We start from the raw sequence: 17,552 nt of genomic DNA, 5'->3' as shown, positions 1-17,552 counted from the left end.
ATTTATGAGGCACTTATAGTAAATGTAATTGAGAAAACAATTTTGAAGAGACAGAGTTGAAGGAGAGAAGAAGAGAAGAAAAGGATAAAAGTAAATTCCAACGTCCTTGGTGTTTTTTGCTTGGGGCTTGACCACCGAGCAGTCCTCTTTGGCCTCGGTCCAAGTGTACCTTTGGAAAAGGTGAAAGGAAAATCGTTCTCACATCCTCCTTGAGATTGATGACGAACAGGTGAACACGAGTCTGAATCTTATGGGTAGTGAAAGCGTGTCTTTTCCCAGTTATTGAACAGTTTTATTGTTCTGGCTTGTGTTATACTGTGGCGCTAAATGAAGAGCTTCAATAAAAGCTGTGATTTAATCTTTTTTATTTAATTTTTTTTTTACAGCTATTACTCAACAGTTGAATATACAGGTGCCACCATTATGTAATCTTTGTCTTCCTCTCTCTCTCACTCTGTCATTTTGTGTCTCTCTCTGTCATAGTCAATCACCTGTCCTTCCCTGCTGTGCTTAGATATGACCTTGGTACTCTGCCTGTGATTTGCAGTCCTGATGATGCAGCAGGTCAGTAGGGCTATAACCATAAAGTTGTAACTAGGTGAGGTCAACTGTTTAACTTTGAGCAAGAAATTGGCGATTGTCCATCGAGTTTCTTCAATCCCCAATAGGCTCCGCAAATGCTGACGCCTGGGAGACATTCCTTGCTTTTTTTCTGCTGAACTGTGACCTCGTCACTGTTCTCTGTCACTGAGAATAACAGCTTTTTTTCCATCAGCCCCTCAGAAGTCCATTTCCTGTTGCAGCATAACATCTGTTTACGTTAGCAATGTCAAAGAGAGTTGACCAAGGCGTGGGAACGCAAGGCGATGCATGCGGGACCCCCACACGCTCACAGGGAGGTACGAGTGCAGTGAGAGCCTGAATCTTGGGGGAAGCACGTACAGGCAAACCACACACATTCTGCAGATAAACACGCAGATGCACACGTTCAGGCTACTCCCTACAGGCAGGCGGCCATCAGAGCAACACAGTGCTTGTCATCTCAGCGTTTCATCAGGCCAAGCTGCTGCCCTTGGGAAATATGGCTTTTTTCTTAAACAGCCACTCTATATGAGCAAGCAGTTAAAGGACTTCAGTAACCAATTTGTTGTCATTGACTATTTAGTAACTGGTTTGGGGGATTTTTTTTGAATAGTCCATGCTTTGAATACACATCAGGACAAATTGATTATTTTTCAAGCATGCTTTGTGCAAAGGACATCTCAGCCCCAGAGGCTTGAAGTCGGTCTGCACACGTCTTTGTGTCTGTTTTTATTGTGTTAGTATTATTACAAAAAACAACAACAACAAAAAAGAATTCAAACAACTTTATTAATCCCTGTAGGGACATTTTTAAGCAGCTTGCTCTACATAGAACATAGTAACATTAGAAAACATAACACTAAGTGACACTGCCAGTGCCCGAATGTTGTCGGTGCCTTTGGCTTTCTGACTAACTACTAATACAAATCCAAATTTCTGTGCTCACTAGCCATCGGAGACCCACCACAGAAGGAAATCCTTGTTTGAAACACACAGACAACAAAGATCATTAGACTCTGAAGGCCACAGCAACACTGGGTATCTTTGCTCGTTAGGAAGGGATGGAAAACATGTATACGAAGTCATCTTTCCGAAGGGATGATCATGATCATCATGTAAACATAACACTGCTCCAAAAATTTAAAAAAACACTTTGAAAAACACATCACATCTCAATGGGAAAAAGAAATCATAATGAGTATCTATACTGGTGTGGACTGGGTAATGATTTAAGAATGAAAGGATGCCAAACTGTTTGATGGAAATAAAGATTATCATCCTACAGAGGGCTGAATTCAAAGGCAACACTGAAATGTAAAAAATAAAAAAATAAAAAAATGCTTGTATGCATGCCTGACAATACCGGAGCATGCTCCTAATGAGATGACGGATGGTGTCCTGGGGGATCTCCTGCCAGATCTGGGCCAGAGCATTACTGAGCTCCTGGACAGTCTGAGATTCAACTTGTTGGAGTCGGATGAACGCAAACATAATGTCCCAGAGGTGTTTTATTAGATTTAGTGTGAGGGCTGGTCCCTGCTATCAATTCCTTCATCCTCCATGAATTGCCTTGATGGACGGCCACATGAGGCCGGGCATTGTTGAGAATCCAGGACCCACTCCACTGCACTAAGGTTCTAACAATGGGTCCAAGGATGTCATCCTAATACCTAATGGCAGCCAGGGTGCTGTTGTCTAGCCTAAAGAGGTTTGTATCTGATCTTTAAAAGACCTTCTACAGCCCTTTCAGTGGCCTCCAACTATAAAGCTATTCCTGTTTTGGGAGTTGCCTCCTGATTACCCCTCTGGTGCACCTGTTGTTAATTTCATTAACACCAAAGCAGCTGATTAACTAACACCCCCCTCTGCTATTTGACTGACCAGATCAATATCCCATAAGTTAATTGACTTGATGCTATACTCTGATTAAAAAGTGCTCATTTAATTGTTTTGAGCACCGTATGAAAGTACAATGTTTACTGTTACATTCTAAGTGTAAATGTATTATTCACTGAAGGTTAAGGTCAGTATGTTTTATAATCTCTCAGAGATTATGCATTACTTTAAATGTTTGAATCATTTTAGCATATTTTATGAAGTCATGCGTAATATTACCTTCATACTGTAGAAATTTTCCAAGTTACAGTAATTCAATCATATATCATCTCCAGCTGTTATAATCTAAAGTCAAAGTTTTTAATACAGGCTGATTTTTCGAGAATAAACTATTAAGCATCAATATAATGAGAAATTTCATAGCTTAAATATCAACTCTGCATTAATTTTGATTACCATATAAACAGTCAGATAAGTCAAACTTTACTCAACTCAGTCTTCTTGCTTCCTCCACTTCTGTACCATTGATTCATTAATGTTGAATTCTCTTGCAGTTGCTCTGTTCCCATGTTTTTGCAGTATATTAATGACTAACCTTGTATTGTGGATGGATTATCTCAGTTGTTCTCCTGACTGAAGTGTGGTCCGTTTACAGCACCCTGCCATGCGATTGCATTTGTCTCTAACCATTGGGGACCCTCGCGTTAACTTTTATTGAGTGGAAAAAAGTTAGCATTTATCATCCAGCTTTACTGTGTTTATGTTATGCTAACATAGCTGTATCGCTAGCGATCACGTAGCACATCATTATATACCAGCTAGCCCAACTTCAGTAACCCTACAAACGACACTGCTGTTTAGTTTTCTGTCTTTGTTTATGTTGGAAGTGATAGCAGAGCTGTATGTTTTAATTTTTTCAGAAATCTCTCAGTCAGAACATGCTATATCATGCTTAGGTGGAAACTAGCGAGCTAACTTCCTGCTAACTTCTAAATTGAATTTAATAAATTCTGTTTTCATGGATGCCTGGATGTTAAACTTAATTGTTACACCCTCACACTCATTTTATTAAGGATTAAAGAATTTAGACAGTTTTTAACTCTCAGTGATGCTGCAGTGTTTGTTTGACTTTGTGACCTGAAACAGACAGAGTTTTGGACCCAGATTACTCTGCGAGGCTCCTGACTCCGGCAGCCGTAATGCTACAACAATCCATCAAGCGGTGTGGCTTCATAGTTTACCAAAGTCATACTGAAACATTTTTTGACAGATTTTTGAGCACCGTGTACCACATAAAATCGGTTTGAGGTCAGTAAGCACAACCAGAATTCATACATAAGGCGCACCGGATTATATGGCGCTGTCGATTTTTGAGGAAATTAAAGGCTTTTAAGTGCACCTTATAGCCTGAAAAATACGGTATGTTGAGTAAAAGAAAAAATATATAGTTTTTACCCTGGATAATTTACCTGTTTTCTGATAATTCACTGGAGAAAACGCTCAGAAGTACATGTGGAAACTTTCAAAAACTTATATCACTGTGTGGGATAGGTGGCTGGACAAATCAAGTTAGAGCATATGAAAAAAAAAATCTAATACAATATTTTTTTTTTAACATGAACAAATTTGGAGTATTCAAGTCTTGTTTGATAATCTTTCAAATTCCTCTCTGAGGATGGAAACAAGCCCACAGCACAAAGTGACAGAACAAGAACATAACGCTATCAGATTGTGCTCAACTGTTTACAATCTAACACATTTTTGAAAAGAACAAAATACATTGGACCAAATTACAATGCAGAATAAAGTTTAAAACCATTCAGCAGGTCGTAACAGATGCCAAACAGATATGTGTTGTGTTTGTGTCATGAACAGAACAGAGTCATACAAAGGCCCTTTTTTGTTATCAGTTTACGAGCTCTCTAATCCTTTCAACTTTAAGTCCATGTATGGTTTCTGCCACTACTGCTTCAAGGCATGCTTATACCTTCCCTCATCCTTCTTAAATAGATAGGTTTTCATCAGGGTTTAGGTCAGGGGATGATGCCACACCATGAATTTCTTTCTCTTTTTATTTCCATAGCAACCAAGAAGTCTTTTTTGTGCAGCATGGGATGGTGTGTTGTCCCTGCATGATGATAATACTATTCTGGAAGATATCTTCTTTTCACACCATAGAAGAGATTCTAATGAGATATTTTCATTTCACTGGTCAATATTCCAGCAAGATCATCTGTCCACCACCTCCTTTCTGATGTTGTAGTCTTGTTAGGGCTGAGTGGCAATTCACTGCAAATGTTTCTCTGTCTGGGTTTTGGTTACAAGTACCCAAAATGCTGGTTTGAGTTTCCTGCTGATGCCACTTTGCTGCTCAAGATGAGCTTTTTGCAGCTGTTCTTTTAATACCATAGAAAGTATTTGTCTGTGTTCTCAATTGCTTCCAAATCTTTTGACAGCTTCATGATCTCTCATTTTTAGGACATATGGTTTTCATGACTCCAGCAAGACACTCCACTCTTTCAAGCTTTTTATGTTCACAAAGTCATTTAATCCTCCTCATTATTCCATGAAAGATCGACCTTCATGAAGCTAACAACTCTCATTTTGCCAGTTTAATTTTTCACTCTAAGTGCTGATTGCACAACACAGTGGTTATTTAGACTAGCTCATCATTCAGCCCTCGTTGATCCTAAGAGTAAAAATAAGAGTTTGGCATTTGATTTCTCTCGAAAGCAATGACTGATTAGCGATGAATAGGCAAATGAGGGATTTAAGCCATAGCTGGGAAGAATTTCCTACAACAAGAAAAGCAAATACAGGAGCAGCTTAGGAGACATCATTTTCCTTTCTCCTTTTCCAAATGACCGCACATGTTCGCATGAGGCTAAAGCAGGAGCTCCTCGGGCTTTGTTAAAAGGGCAGTTTCCATAGATCAGGTGAGAGCAGTTTCGTTCTGGGACAAATCACAGTGGCACCAAATTGTGTCCTGCACAATGCATGCTGCAAGACAGAGATAAAAGTGAATGCGGTAGGTTTCTCTGGCCCATATTGCTCCCTCCCTGTAATGCATGATTGCCTGCTGATGTTTGGCATGCAAATTGTACACTTGTTATAAGACAGCCCCTGTCTGGCAAATCTGCATCTGCTTCATCTGATGGGCTAAGGCCAGAGAGGGTCCTCTTCACAGACACATCACACATTCTGTGACAAGGAGGATCTTGCATAGGCGAAGATATTCACACATTTGAATATGTACAAAAACATGCATACAGCATATCCGTGGACATCTACAGGCACGCAGAGACTAAATAATAAAACTGCAGTGAATATCAGACAGTAGAGTATATGAGATGGAGCGAAAAAGCTCAATGAAATATTCATGGAAATGAAATACTAACCTTATCCTTTCTATTGATAGCTTTGAGAATGCATTTTTATTTGCAGCTACCTTTTCACAGCTATCACTCTATGGATTTTTTGCGAGAAAACACATGATTCAGTGATAGTGATGGTGAAACTGTTTTCCCCTTGACTTCCAATTTGGTTTACACTGAAGGAGCTGGCATTGGTACAGTGTCAAGCAGTTGATTCCATTAAACCCGCTGCAAAGCTCACCACCTCACTTTCAACTAGAGTTCAGCAATATGTGAAAAACTAATTTCAACCGGTGTCCGTCAGCCCCGCATATATTTTGGTAGAAGTGTGCACTGTAACACTCATAGAGGAAGATACAGAATCATCCACTAGAGTTTATTTTTGTTTCTTGCTAATGGAATCTAACAGATTGCCATGCATCCTGTAAATGATCAAATGAATGACAAATTCTACTAAACGTGTTTAATCAGCGTGTGAATCTGTTAGAGAAAAAGTAGAAACACATAACTGCCTGAGCTGCAAGCTTATTAGCTCAGAAAAGACTTCCCATATCTCAACTGGTTTGTTACCATACAACGCCAGGTCTATGTGGCACTACCAGTTCTACAGATTACGTATTTCCATCGGTGTACAACTCTTTTTCAGCTCTAGCAGAAGAACAGAATAAAAATGAAAGAGGCACCGCATTACATTGGCAAAAATAATTCTTTACAAATAGTTGGCTATAAAAGTTTACCCAATCTAATGTCATAAAATATAAAAAAAAAAACTGTCATCACAAGTTACCTTTTCACACTTGTGGTTTTCAAACCGAATCGATGAACAACAATGTAAATTTGAAATTGAGCAATCAGAAAATCCTCACTTTTGAAGTGCTCAAGCTAGTGAAATATTGACATAAAAGGAGAAGAAGATGCATGGATGTATACTTGATAGAGTGACTGATTTATTTGAAACTGGGTGCTGTAATTCATAGTCTTATTTAGACCTTTGATACAAAAAACTCTAAATGCCTTGCAAAGTAGGTGGCAGATGATAACGTGCAATTACTACACTTACTGAGCACTTACCAACCCCTCTTTCTCCTTTAGCTCTCAACGCTGGATGCTGGAAATGTTCCTGAGTCCATGTTAAAATTATTGCATTATGTCACTTCTGCCGATGTGTTAGATACACATTCATCCTAAAAATGTCTCAATTCTACAACATCCAAGATTCTGAATCTGGATCTTCAGAGCACATGCCTAATAGGCTACTGTCTCCAATGTTATATTGACAAAACTATATTAACACAACTTTTGGATTGTGATATAGTGTAATAACACGACAGGAGTAGCCATTAGAAGATGGAAAACAGGGGGCTATTAAGACACATATTCAGCAGTGATACCGAGATAAGCATTTACATATTCATTGACTGGTTTTAGGGGCCTAAAGTGAGTGAAGAAAACATTTCCCACACCATCGCACACAACCACAAACATGGACTGCTGATATAAGGCAGGTTGAAACTGCAAATTAAAGCTTTTGCAAACAATCACTTTATTAATTTTAGGTGTATTTTTCATCTTCAGCTGCCCAGTTTTGGTGAGCTTTTGACCACCACAGATTTCTTTTTTCACCATCACTCATTGACTTCAAGGTTGGATATGTTGCGCATTCCCAGATTTTCTTCTCCTGAACGCATTTGTAAAGGTCTAATTTTGAATCTAAGTGTGGGCTAATTGCTCTTTTCAAGTCACTATGCCAGAATGACAGTTGGCATCATCTTCTTTACTGCAGGCTGTCAGGTACCAGGATGCCCTCTGACAATAACTGCACCTGACAAATGAGACTTGAAAAAGAAACAGAGGGTGGTCAACCTCTCACTGATCTGACAAAGTAACTTAATTGAAACTATCAATCAGAGCCCACAATACTCTATCTCCTGTTTCTGAATTCTACCTTTCCTGCATTATCCATTCCCCCCCCACGTAGAATTGACCTCTTCTCTATCAGCTTTGCTGTCTCTCATGCTCACTTGCACATGCAAAATTAGACCTGTGCACAAAAATCAATGCTGAAATATTGGTTCTCTCTTCTGGCTCTCCATCCTCATCATTCCTTCCACGGTCTACAAACGCATTATTTGTTCATTATATTGTGACAGAGCTAATTAATACATCATCCTGGATGCATTACCCCTGTTTTTGCTTCGAAAGTCTGCCCAGTTGCTTTTGAAGCAGGATGTGTGATTAGCGCAGTGACATCTAAAGTCCCTGTGCATAAGTGTAGTAGTTTTTTTTTTTTTAATCCCACGCTGTTCACTACAGGCTCACATGGAATGCTACAATCACTGACAGGGAAAGAGGAGAGCATCAGAACAAAAGGAAATACCTCCCCTTGCCAGAGAGGAAAGAGTTAAGCCTATTACAGAAGACCAATCAGGACGGGGAGAGCACTGCAAACCTCCGCAGTAAGAGAGAGAGAGAGAGAGAGAGGGAGGGATCGAGGGAGTGAGGGAGAAAGAGGGGAGCAGAGCAGGAGAGAGATACCAGGAGTGTGATGGTTTGCACTCCTATCCTGACAGAAGGAGCGATCACAACAGAGAGTTGGGTGGCTAAAGGAGTTTTCACAGTGCGCATGGATGGATGAAAGTAAAATGGGTAAAAGAGGGAAAAAAGGGGAATCCCACCAACATCCATGTCAAGACTCATCTTTCTGGACTTCTTCTGTCTGGTACTCAGGAAGGAAAGAACATCTGTCAGTTGTGTGATCCTTGTATGTTCATCACTATTCAGTCCTGGATTCCTGCTGGGAGAAGTGCAAGAGAAAAACATCAGCTTCTGTCAGTCGCACCGAATTGTTGCAGAGGTGGAAGGACAGGGGACAGCGTGGTGAACAGACCAGCTCAGGAGCATCTGTGTTTACTCTGCATGGTGAGCTTTGCTGTGCTGTGATGGGGCACTCTATACTTATTGCTTTGATCTACAGCGCTAAGCCGAGCAGAGAGTATATGGCAGCAAAGATTAATGAAGGACCAAACATCTCTGTTAGAACAATTGTGAAGGATTAGAAATCGCAAATATAATTTCCTGAACAGTTTCAGTCATGATGTGTTTTTGGAGGACTTTAATTGAGAAACATTTGGTTTTGCTTAAACCAATTAGTAGCTAAATAAAACCAATTCTGGTTTTTAATGGGCAATTCAAGGAAGCTAATTGTCTAAAAGGCTTTTTCTTCTTTTTTCAATTTTATCCACTGCAATGTACGTGTATTCCACTGTGGGCACACTTGTGTCTTACTGCTACACACCTACTTACAAACAAGCACATGCCCTATGCTCTGTGATATAAGAAACTAAACATGAAATCTTGGTTGTTCACCTTAAAATTGTGCTGTATGTCTTACGTGCTACAGAGGAACGATCATTTATGATGGCACTCTGGTATACAAGTAAAGGCATATCTCACTTTTGCAACCTTGAAGAGTGACAGATGTGTTCTTCCAGAGAGATTATATGGATCACATATCGGGGCATGCGAGGAGGCATCCATGTCTCTGTAGCAAGTTTCCCAACGGATCGCACTCCACCAAAGCTTTAAGCAAGTCTGTGCCGTTGGTGAGAATGCAACAACAGCAATGTCACCAACACTGTTGCTGCACAAGTAGCATCCTAATAAGCATTTTCCTTTATTGATATGTACATGCATAACACGAATCACAAGATAATGCTGCAGTTAATCTTGAATCTCAAAACAGAACGATGAGATGTAAAATACTCCGTGGCTTTTGTGCATCCCTTTATTAGTGCTACTGTCTCGTTCACCAAGTGCATCAGGTTCTGCACAGGAACACGATAAGACATCAGAGGCTTGCTGCTTTGTTAATGAGAATTTCTTTGTCGCCTCTCTATTGAGGATATGTCTACTTTCACTAATTCGTCCCCCACACTTCCCTTTTCTTCTCCTTCTACTCCCTCTCTGTCCTTATCTTATTCTCGTTATTATCCATTTTCCTGTCCTCTCTCTTTTTCTCTCTGTCTCTTTAGGTCACTGTGAATGAAAGGTGTGGAACTGAAGGACATGTAGATGTTACCGTTTACACATCCGGCCTCCTAAAGACTAATTATTGTCTGGGATCTCTTTACAAATCTAAAAGGCAATTTCTCTCTCTGGTGAACTGACATCCACTACCTCACGATAATGACCTTTGCCTGAATTGCAGATTCAAGCCCCCACCCTACCCCACCCCAGCCCTCCTGAGTACCTTTAAATACTGGTAATCACAAATGACAGTGTTCACATATGTCATTGCGACTGGATACACATACGCTACAGTCATGCCATCTCCGGTGATTTAGGTTTAAGCATGTCGTGGGACAAACTGGAGATCTGTGCTCAGTCAATGGCAGCTGGAGCCAAGAGAACAGAGACTAATGAGAAAGGTAGAGATTGAAGGCCTGTTCCATTAGTACTCCCAGGGGAAGCATGGGCCTGTATGCTGGCCGGACACTCTGACCTCTCCCAAATACATGTGGGACATTACTGTGGTGTGCACCGGAAATATCTGCATGGCAGACAGACAACTGCGCTTCTTGGAGTACCAGACATGGATATGGATGTAACTATTTTCTTATACACAAATATCTGACTGCTATTTTCTCACTGTATACAAAAGAAGCAAAAAGGCTCATGTTATGAGCAGTACATTTTAGCACTGCACTGGAGAAAGAGAGTCTGCGTTTCTTTGTTTTCTTGGTTGGCTGTGACTCTCCTGCCTGGGAATATCATGCGACTATAAACAGGAGGTGGCTCAGACATCTGATCCCTGCTCTGCTCATCTATCAGTTATCTCAGCATTACCAAATCAAACCAGAGATCTGAGAGAAGAAAAAAAAAATCAGCCTAGAAGACATCAGCCTATGTTCCCCAGCATCCACTGGATACAGGTGGCTAATTGCTTAGCTTTCTTGCCAACAAGGTCAGAAAGGAGAAAAGTGACAACTCATTGACATCTTTGGTGAGACAGTTGGGGTTTTTCGGCCTCTCTGGGAGGGACTAGCAGTAAAAGGAAAAGCCTCGCTGGGGGCTCTAGTTGAACGGAAGCACTTTTCTACAAGCGATGTTTGGATGCGATGCTCGTCTCTGTGGATCTAACATGGACTCTATGGCCTGATTACACCGCTCTGGTGTTCAGATAGTGCTGGAGGCAAGGGTAAATATTACAGAAACATTTTTTGTTCTCCATGTCATCTAATAACCATATTCAGATTTGACTGGGGTTGGCTAGATGAGTTTAATAATGCATGCACTAATAAGCTGTTATGATTTATCCTAGAGTAAGATATAATTTTTCTTCTTCCTAACAACAATTTTATGACATTTCCAAATGCCAGCAGCTTTTTTTCTTTGATCCATTGATTAGCCTGAATGGACACTCAGTATTTTAATGTGCATCTCTAATAGCTGGAAGTCTGACAATGTAAACATCCCTGTTTGGCAGAGTCATCTTGTTATAAACTATAATTCATAATTTTGCAGTGGAGAAAATGCTGTGAAAAATGATTAGTTTAGTTACTAAGGAACATATAATGTGTTATAAAGTGTTATTCAGTAGATGCTCAGAACTACACTGTGCCACAAGTAGGTTTGGACAAAACAACAATATACCAAGCAATCTTGAAAATGAAAACATTGGAATTCAGTCTGTGATATGACTCCGGTGTAGACGCAACAGCCTGAAATAGGATCACTGAGACAGTATAGTTACAAAGGAGTCATGCCAATCACGTAGTGAGACAATCTAATCTTCAGGGCATAACAGGAAAGAAAATCATTGCTCTATTTAAGTGTGTGCTCTTGGTATTTCTCATTTAAATGCTGACGCTTCCTTCTTACTGGATAACTTCATCTGATAAGAGTTATCACATAAGTGTTAAATGGAACTTCCCAGAGATGCACAAACAAAAACCCGTCATTTCCTTTTCCACTTCATAATTTTTTTTTTTTTTTTCACTCCCTACACACAGGATAATGTGCCCTGAAAAAGAAGCCACCATGAGCAACGTCACGGTCACCGACAACACTGAGCCCATCAGCGGCACCATGAGTCCGGCGACCCCCAGCCTATATCCTGTTAGTTTTCAGGTCTCCCTGACAGGCTTCCTCATGCTAGAAATCCTGCTTGGCCTGAGCTCCAACCTCACTGTGCTTGCCCTTTACTGCATGAAGTCAAACCTCATTAGCTCCGTCAGTAACATCGTCACTATGAACCTCCATGTGCTGGATGTACTGGTTTGCGTGTGCTGCATCCCTCTCACCATTGTGGTGGTCCTACTCTCCCTGGAAGGAGACACAGCCCTCGTCTGTTGCTTCCATGAAGCCTGTGTTTCCTTCGCTAGTGTTGCCACTGCTGCTAATGTACTGGCCATCACCCTTGATCGTTACGACATCTCTGTCAAACCAGCCAACAGAGTCCTGACCATGGGTCGTGCCCTGGCCCTGCTGGCCACCATCTGGGTGCTATCCTTTGTTAGCTTCCTTGTACCCTTTATTGAGGTGGGCTTCTTTGCTCAAGGCCACACAGAGCAGAACCAGACACTGGTGGAGAACGTGGTCCCCACTAACCAGTACTACAATGAACTTGGCCTCTATTACCACTTGCTTGCTCAGATTCCTATTTTCTTCTTTACTGCAATTGTCATGCTAATCACCTACTCAAAGATCCTGCAAGCGCTCAACATTCGCATTGGTACGCGTTTCCATGCTTCACAGAAGAAGAAAGCTCGCAGGAAAAAGCGTCTGTCCATGACAACCATGACAACACAGCAAGAGACCACGGACGGCTCGCAGAGCAGTGGCACCCGTAATCCCACGCTGGGTATGCGAACCTCCGTCTCCGTCATTATTGCCTTGCGCAGGGCAGTTAAACGTCACAGGGAAAGACGAGAACGCCAAAAGAGAGTTTTCAGAATGTCCCTCCTCATCGTGTCTACTTTTTTGCTGTGCTGGACGCCCATCACGGTACTAAACACAGTAATCCTCAGCGTGGGCCTCAGTGACCTGATGGTCAAGTTGCGACTAGGCTTCCTGGTCATGGCTTATGGGACAACTATCTTTCACCCACTACTCTATGCCTTCACAAGGCAGAAGTTCCAGAAAGTCTTGAAAAGCAAGATGAAGAAGCGAGTGGTGTCAATAATTGAGGCGGACCCTACCCCCAATAACGCTATTATTCACAACTCTTGGATTGACCCAAAGAGGAACAAAAAGGTGACGTTTGAGGACAAAGACGCCCAACTGAAATGTCTATCTTCAGAGAATGTGGAGTGAAGGAACTTATCATCTTATCAGCAAATACAGTCAAAGCAGCTAAAACTGACATCAGGTCATGACGAAAAAGGGAAAACGTTAATCCAAAGCAGTAATGTAAATGTTATGGGCAGTAGAACATACAACAACATGAGTTAGATTATTTATTACTATTTATTGAGAACAAAACTAGGTTTCATAGATATACTGTCTACTGTACTGTAGATATTGCATGGCTTTTTGTATCAGTCGCAACATAAATAACATTGTGTACATACAAATACATGTACAGAATAGGGTAAACAAAGTATATATATACATATATATATATATATATAGACAGAGAGAGAGAGACAAAGACATAGAAATTGTTATGTAAATGTATATTTATAATAAATTTTGTGTTCACTCGTACTCTCCCCTCCCCCGAGTAAAATGTCTGTGACTGTGTAACAGCTGTGAGATTACTCCCATTCATCACTGTGCAACTCGTTCTGACACCAGACCCTGATATCACCAGTGACCACTGACCTTATTGCCGAGAAAGAGCACTCACACTTAAATGAGACAATAAGCGTGAAGCCACACCAAAACACACACAGGTCAAATGTAATGTGGAAACATAGGTATTGGAAGTTGTGGATGTTTTATTGCTTTAGCTAAAAGTGTAAAAAAAAACCTTTGAGATTGCCGCTCACAAACACCGCTTTTATAGTCGACAAAGACCAAGATCACATTTCTCAGACGCAACAGAACGCCACAGTTCTCATCATCACGTCTGACATAAAAACAGATGTTATGAAAAATCTGTTTCGCATTAGCAGTCACCTCTTTGAGCCAAATGGAAATTCTACAGTTGCCTTATTTTCATTTGATGAATTGTGTTGTGGCAGAACAGGAGACTGTGACAGTGACGAGCACATGCTGAACACGCTGAATGAATGATCAGCAAGCATTGTGTTTATTTTCGATGGCACAATAATCCACAGATAACGTTTCAATACACAAGTTTCTTAACCGAAGGGAAATTGTTGTATTATCGAATTGTCTGTGCTTAACAACAACAGCCAAACGACAATGCTTTCCAAATAAGCAAATCCGTGACTGTAATAAAGGATCACTGCAAATATCATGAAGGAAAATAAAAGATTTTGTTTACAATACACAACAATGAAGTTCTTCTTCCATGCTTGCGTGTAACTACCAGTAGTGCATGCCTTTGATTGTTTATCAAAGAGAAAGGACGGTAAATGTGTTTGTATTTTTCAGCTGATAGATTATGATGCAGCCAGCTTTGTATTTTTGGCTCAACTTGTCTAGTTGACACATTTGCCCTAAATAACTCAGAATAATTTATTCATTCAGCTGCAGAAGATTTTCTGAAGTAAAAATCTGCAGGAAAAAAAAATACTGTCACCTTAATACATTTGATGTGCACTTTAATACCAAATCTGGATGCAGAGTAACAATATTCATCAGCATGTAAAACCCCCCTCAGCTACTGTGGCAGTCTACTTCATTTCAATCCCAGGGTCAACAATTAGACTCTATCTGTGATGTGGATACACACATCGCATTTCCATGCATACATGAAGGTACACACAAATTCATTTCCATTTGTTCCCATGGTACATTTCTGTAATGAACTTTTTACATGCGTGCCGTTGCTGCATCAGGTATGGTAGAAAACTGAAGAGCCCTTTAAATCCCGAGAGCACAGTTGTGTTGGCTACCAGAGTGATTACACAACCTCGATCAGATGCCTCTCTAGCTGTCGGCGTCTGGTTTGTAGCACAGCAGAAAAGAGTGATATGGGAATATTGATGCAGGCGAGGTTCTTTATAGCTCCCGCTGTTAACAAGCAGTGTGGATGTCATGGTGCCTTGAGGGCACATTTGTGATTGAGAGTGGAGATGGGAACACTGCCAGCAACAGATTAGCTGACAGGGCAAAGAAAGTGACCTACAAGATGGCACATTTAGCCAGAGGATAAACCTAACATGAATATGTATACAAGTCGGAATTTTACAAGACAGACTTCCAAGGTGAGGCATCAGAAATAAGTCTATACATTTATACGGGCATACAACAGTGAGACACAATAACCAACAGGATTATCTTCCTGGAAAACACGTGAATTAGATCTGTGCTCAAATGCCAGGTACTATTCTAAACTTCATCAGTGCTGCTGGAAAAAAAATCTTTTTTATTGATTCCCTCCTAAAATTACCCCGCAAAGACCAATACAATTTATGTTGACTCTGAGGTCACAATTTGTTTTCGATCCACAAGTGCAGCCACACTGGAGAGAAACAAACAAGCCAAAAAAAGATCTCGTGAACACACCAACATATCCTGATGTGCTGGGTAATGTATCAGTTCCCTTGATGTTACTTCCTGCACACACAGAAATGTGTGAGTACTGGGTACATCATTTAATGGCAATGCTAATACCATTATTTGCATTATTTCTATTATACATACTGACCTTAAAGGGCCTACTTGGTTAGACTTCTGTTGTGTTTTGTAGCTTCTTGTTCCCATTACCAGCTATTTTAAAGTCAGGTCACAAGCCTTGGTCCTTATCAGTTCACAGAGACCGTTGAAAATTTCTCTAAGCAGGAATAACACCTCCACATTTATGCAGAGGACATATGAAAAAGACACTTTTTCTACCACACTAACCAGCTGACACCTTATTTATACATTAGTTTGACTAGTGGCAAAAATCTTCACAAAGTCTACTACAGGTTAGTGTTAATGGCCTGTATTGTTTGCTGTCGCCACAAATGAAAGCTGCTTTGTTGGTCTGGAAGTTTGACTATCTACTTAATATCTAATAATACAAAATTATTATTTTGTCACACTGTAGCCCATTTCATAGAAAAAATGGAAAGGCTAGCAGTGTATTAAACCAAATCAATCTCCACTCATATTGCATTATTAAATGCTCCAAACTATCCCAACTAAGACCTTTTTTATTGATATGATGTTGTTACAAACACCATGACTATAACAGAGGAGAAAATATTCTTCATTGCAAAGGCTCTTCTCCTGTGCAACTGAAAAATGAACTAGAGTAATGTGTAAAATCAAGCCTGGGTCTCTTGTCAATATAGTTGGCATTTTTCAGACTGACCTTTTTGAGCCGCAGTGTCCTCATTCATTTCTGGATTACACATACTGCGCTATAAAATTGTTTTAATGCTTCATTTCCTCTGTGGCAACAAAACACATTGCACAAGCCTTCAGAAAAATGTGTTTTCTAAACTGGGATAGCAAAACACTTTGAGTGCTGACCATAGGTTGAAAATTAAAGATGGATGTAGCCACTCTGGCATCACCTATTGGTTAGTGAAACACCATGTCAAGCCTTAAGCAGGAGGACAGCTGTCATAAGGGGAGGATCAGACTGATAAAAGAGCCACACTGCTCGCTAGTACCATAATGACTTGTCAATCGCAAAAACATATCCTGCTTCATACTTCGCTTTGACTCTAATGAGGGTCATAGGTTACAGAAAATACATAATAACGCTTGAAACTAGAGAACGAAATGAAAACATTCTTCTATTTCCCATTATGTTTTACTTTATTTATTTATTTTTATTAGAGGTCAGCTTCTGCTGTCCAAAAAGTCTCAAGCCACTCCTCATTTCTCCCCATTTTGCTAGCAAAATAGGAAATATGTAGAACCATTTATTGCAACATATACAAGCATACGTTTTAAATATGGCCGCCGGTCCCAAACCATGACAGAGCCTTCACTGTGTTTTACTGATGGCTGTGGACACTCACTGTTATACCTCTTTTCTGACCTCTCCTTGACAGTGACCCTGAAAATGAGACCATTTCTGTTGAGGCAAGCATTAAATTGATAAACTGAAGGGCCAGATGTATTTTTCAGGTCCTGTGCCAGTTCTTTCCTGTATTCTTTCCTATTTCTTAAGGACATGACTCACTGATACTGTTCATCTGCTGTAGTTTTGTTTAGGTTTGCTACTTTGTTTTTTTCCTTCACTTGACCAATTTCCTCACATATTTTAAGCATACACTGCACCCCATGCCAAGATATGCCAAGTTTCAGATAATAGTTCTTTTGGAATTCCCTTTGTTGGTGCAAAAATCCTATTTTATATCTGTCAAAATGTTATTTCTGGTCATTTTTTTCAGATTAAGCTAAAGTAATGGGAACAAATTATGTTTTTTTTAACAGGCTGCTACTAAAAAGTGCCTAAAGTTACAATTTAAAATTATATTTTGGTTCTTTGCTAAATTGTCTGTTGTGTTTTTGGACACAGTGGTTCGTTACTTGAGTTAAGGATTTCTTTTTTAGGTCAGTGTTAAGTGGCTTAACAAACAAAAATAATATTTGCTTTAAAAATGGTCAGGTACAAGGACAGGACTGAAAAATAATGAAAAAAAAACAGGCAATGTCCAAAGAAAAACCTGATCTGCAGAAAGCCTA

General features: G+C 40.2%; 1 protein-coding gene across 1 annotated transcript; it reads left to right on the top strand.

Moving 5' to 3' along the window:
* Positions 1-8,328: 8,328 nt before the first annotated feature.
* Positions 8,329-14,218, top strand: LOC146665091 (G protein-coupled receptor 22-like). Its single transcript, XM_085412541.1, has 3 exons — positions 8,329-8,711; positions 9,824-10,989; positions 11,804-14,218. The coding sequence occupies exon 3, from the start codon at positions 11,808-11,810 to the stop codon at positions 13,104-13,106; it is 1,299 nt and encodes a 432-aa protein (XP_085268667.1). The 5' UTR covers positions 8,329-8,711; positions 9,824-10,989; positions 11,804-11,807; the 3' UTR covers positions 13,107-14,218.
* The last annotated feature ends 3,334 nt before the right edge of the window (positions 14,219-17,552 follow it).

Source organism: Rhamphochromis longiceps, linkage group LG7, assembly GCF_057381845.1.
Source record: "Rhamphochromis longiceps isolate RC_006_pf linkage group LG7, R_longiceps_female_GT1.1, whole genome shotgun sequence".
In the NCBI taxonomy this organism is placed as follows: domain Eukaryota; kingdom Metazoa; phylum Chordata; class Actinopteri; order Cichliformes; family Cichlidae; genus Rhamphochromis; species Rhamphochromis longiceps.
This window is presented reverse-complemented; position numbering and strand designations above follow the sequence as displayed.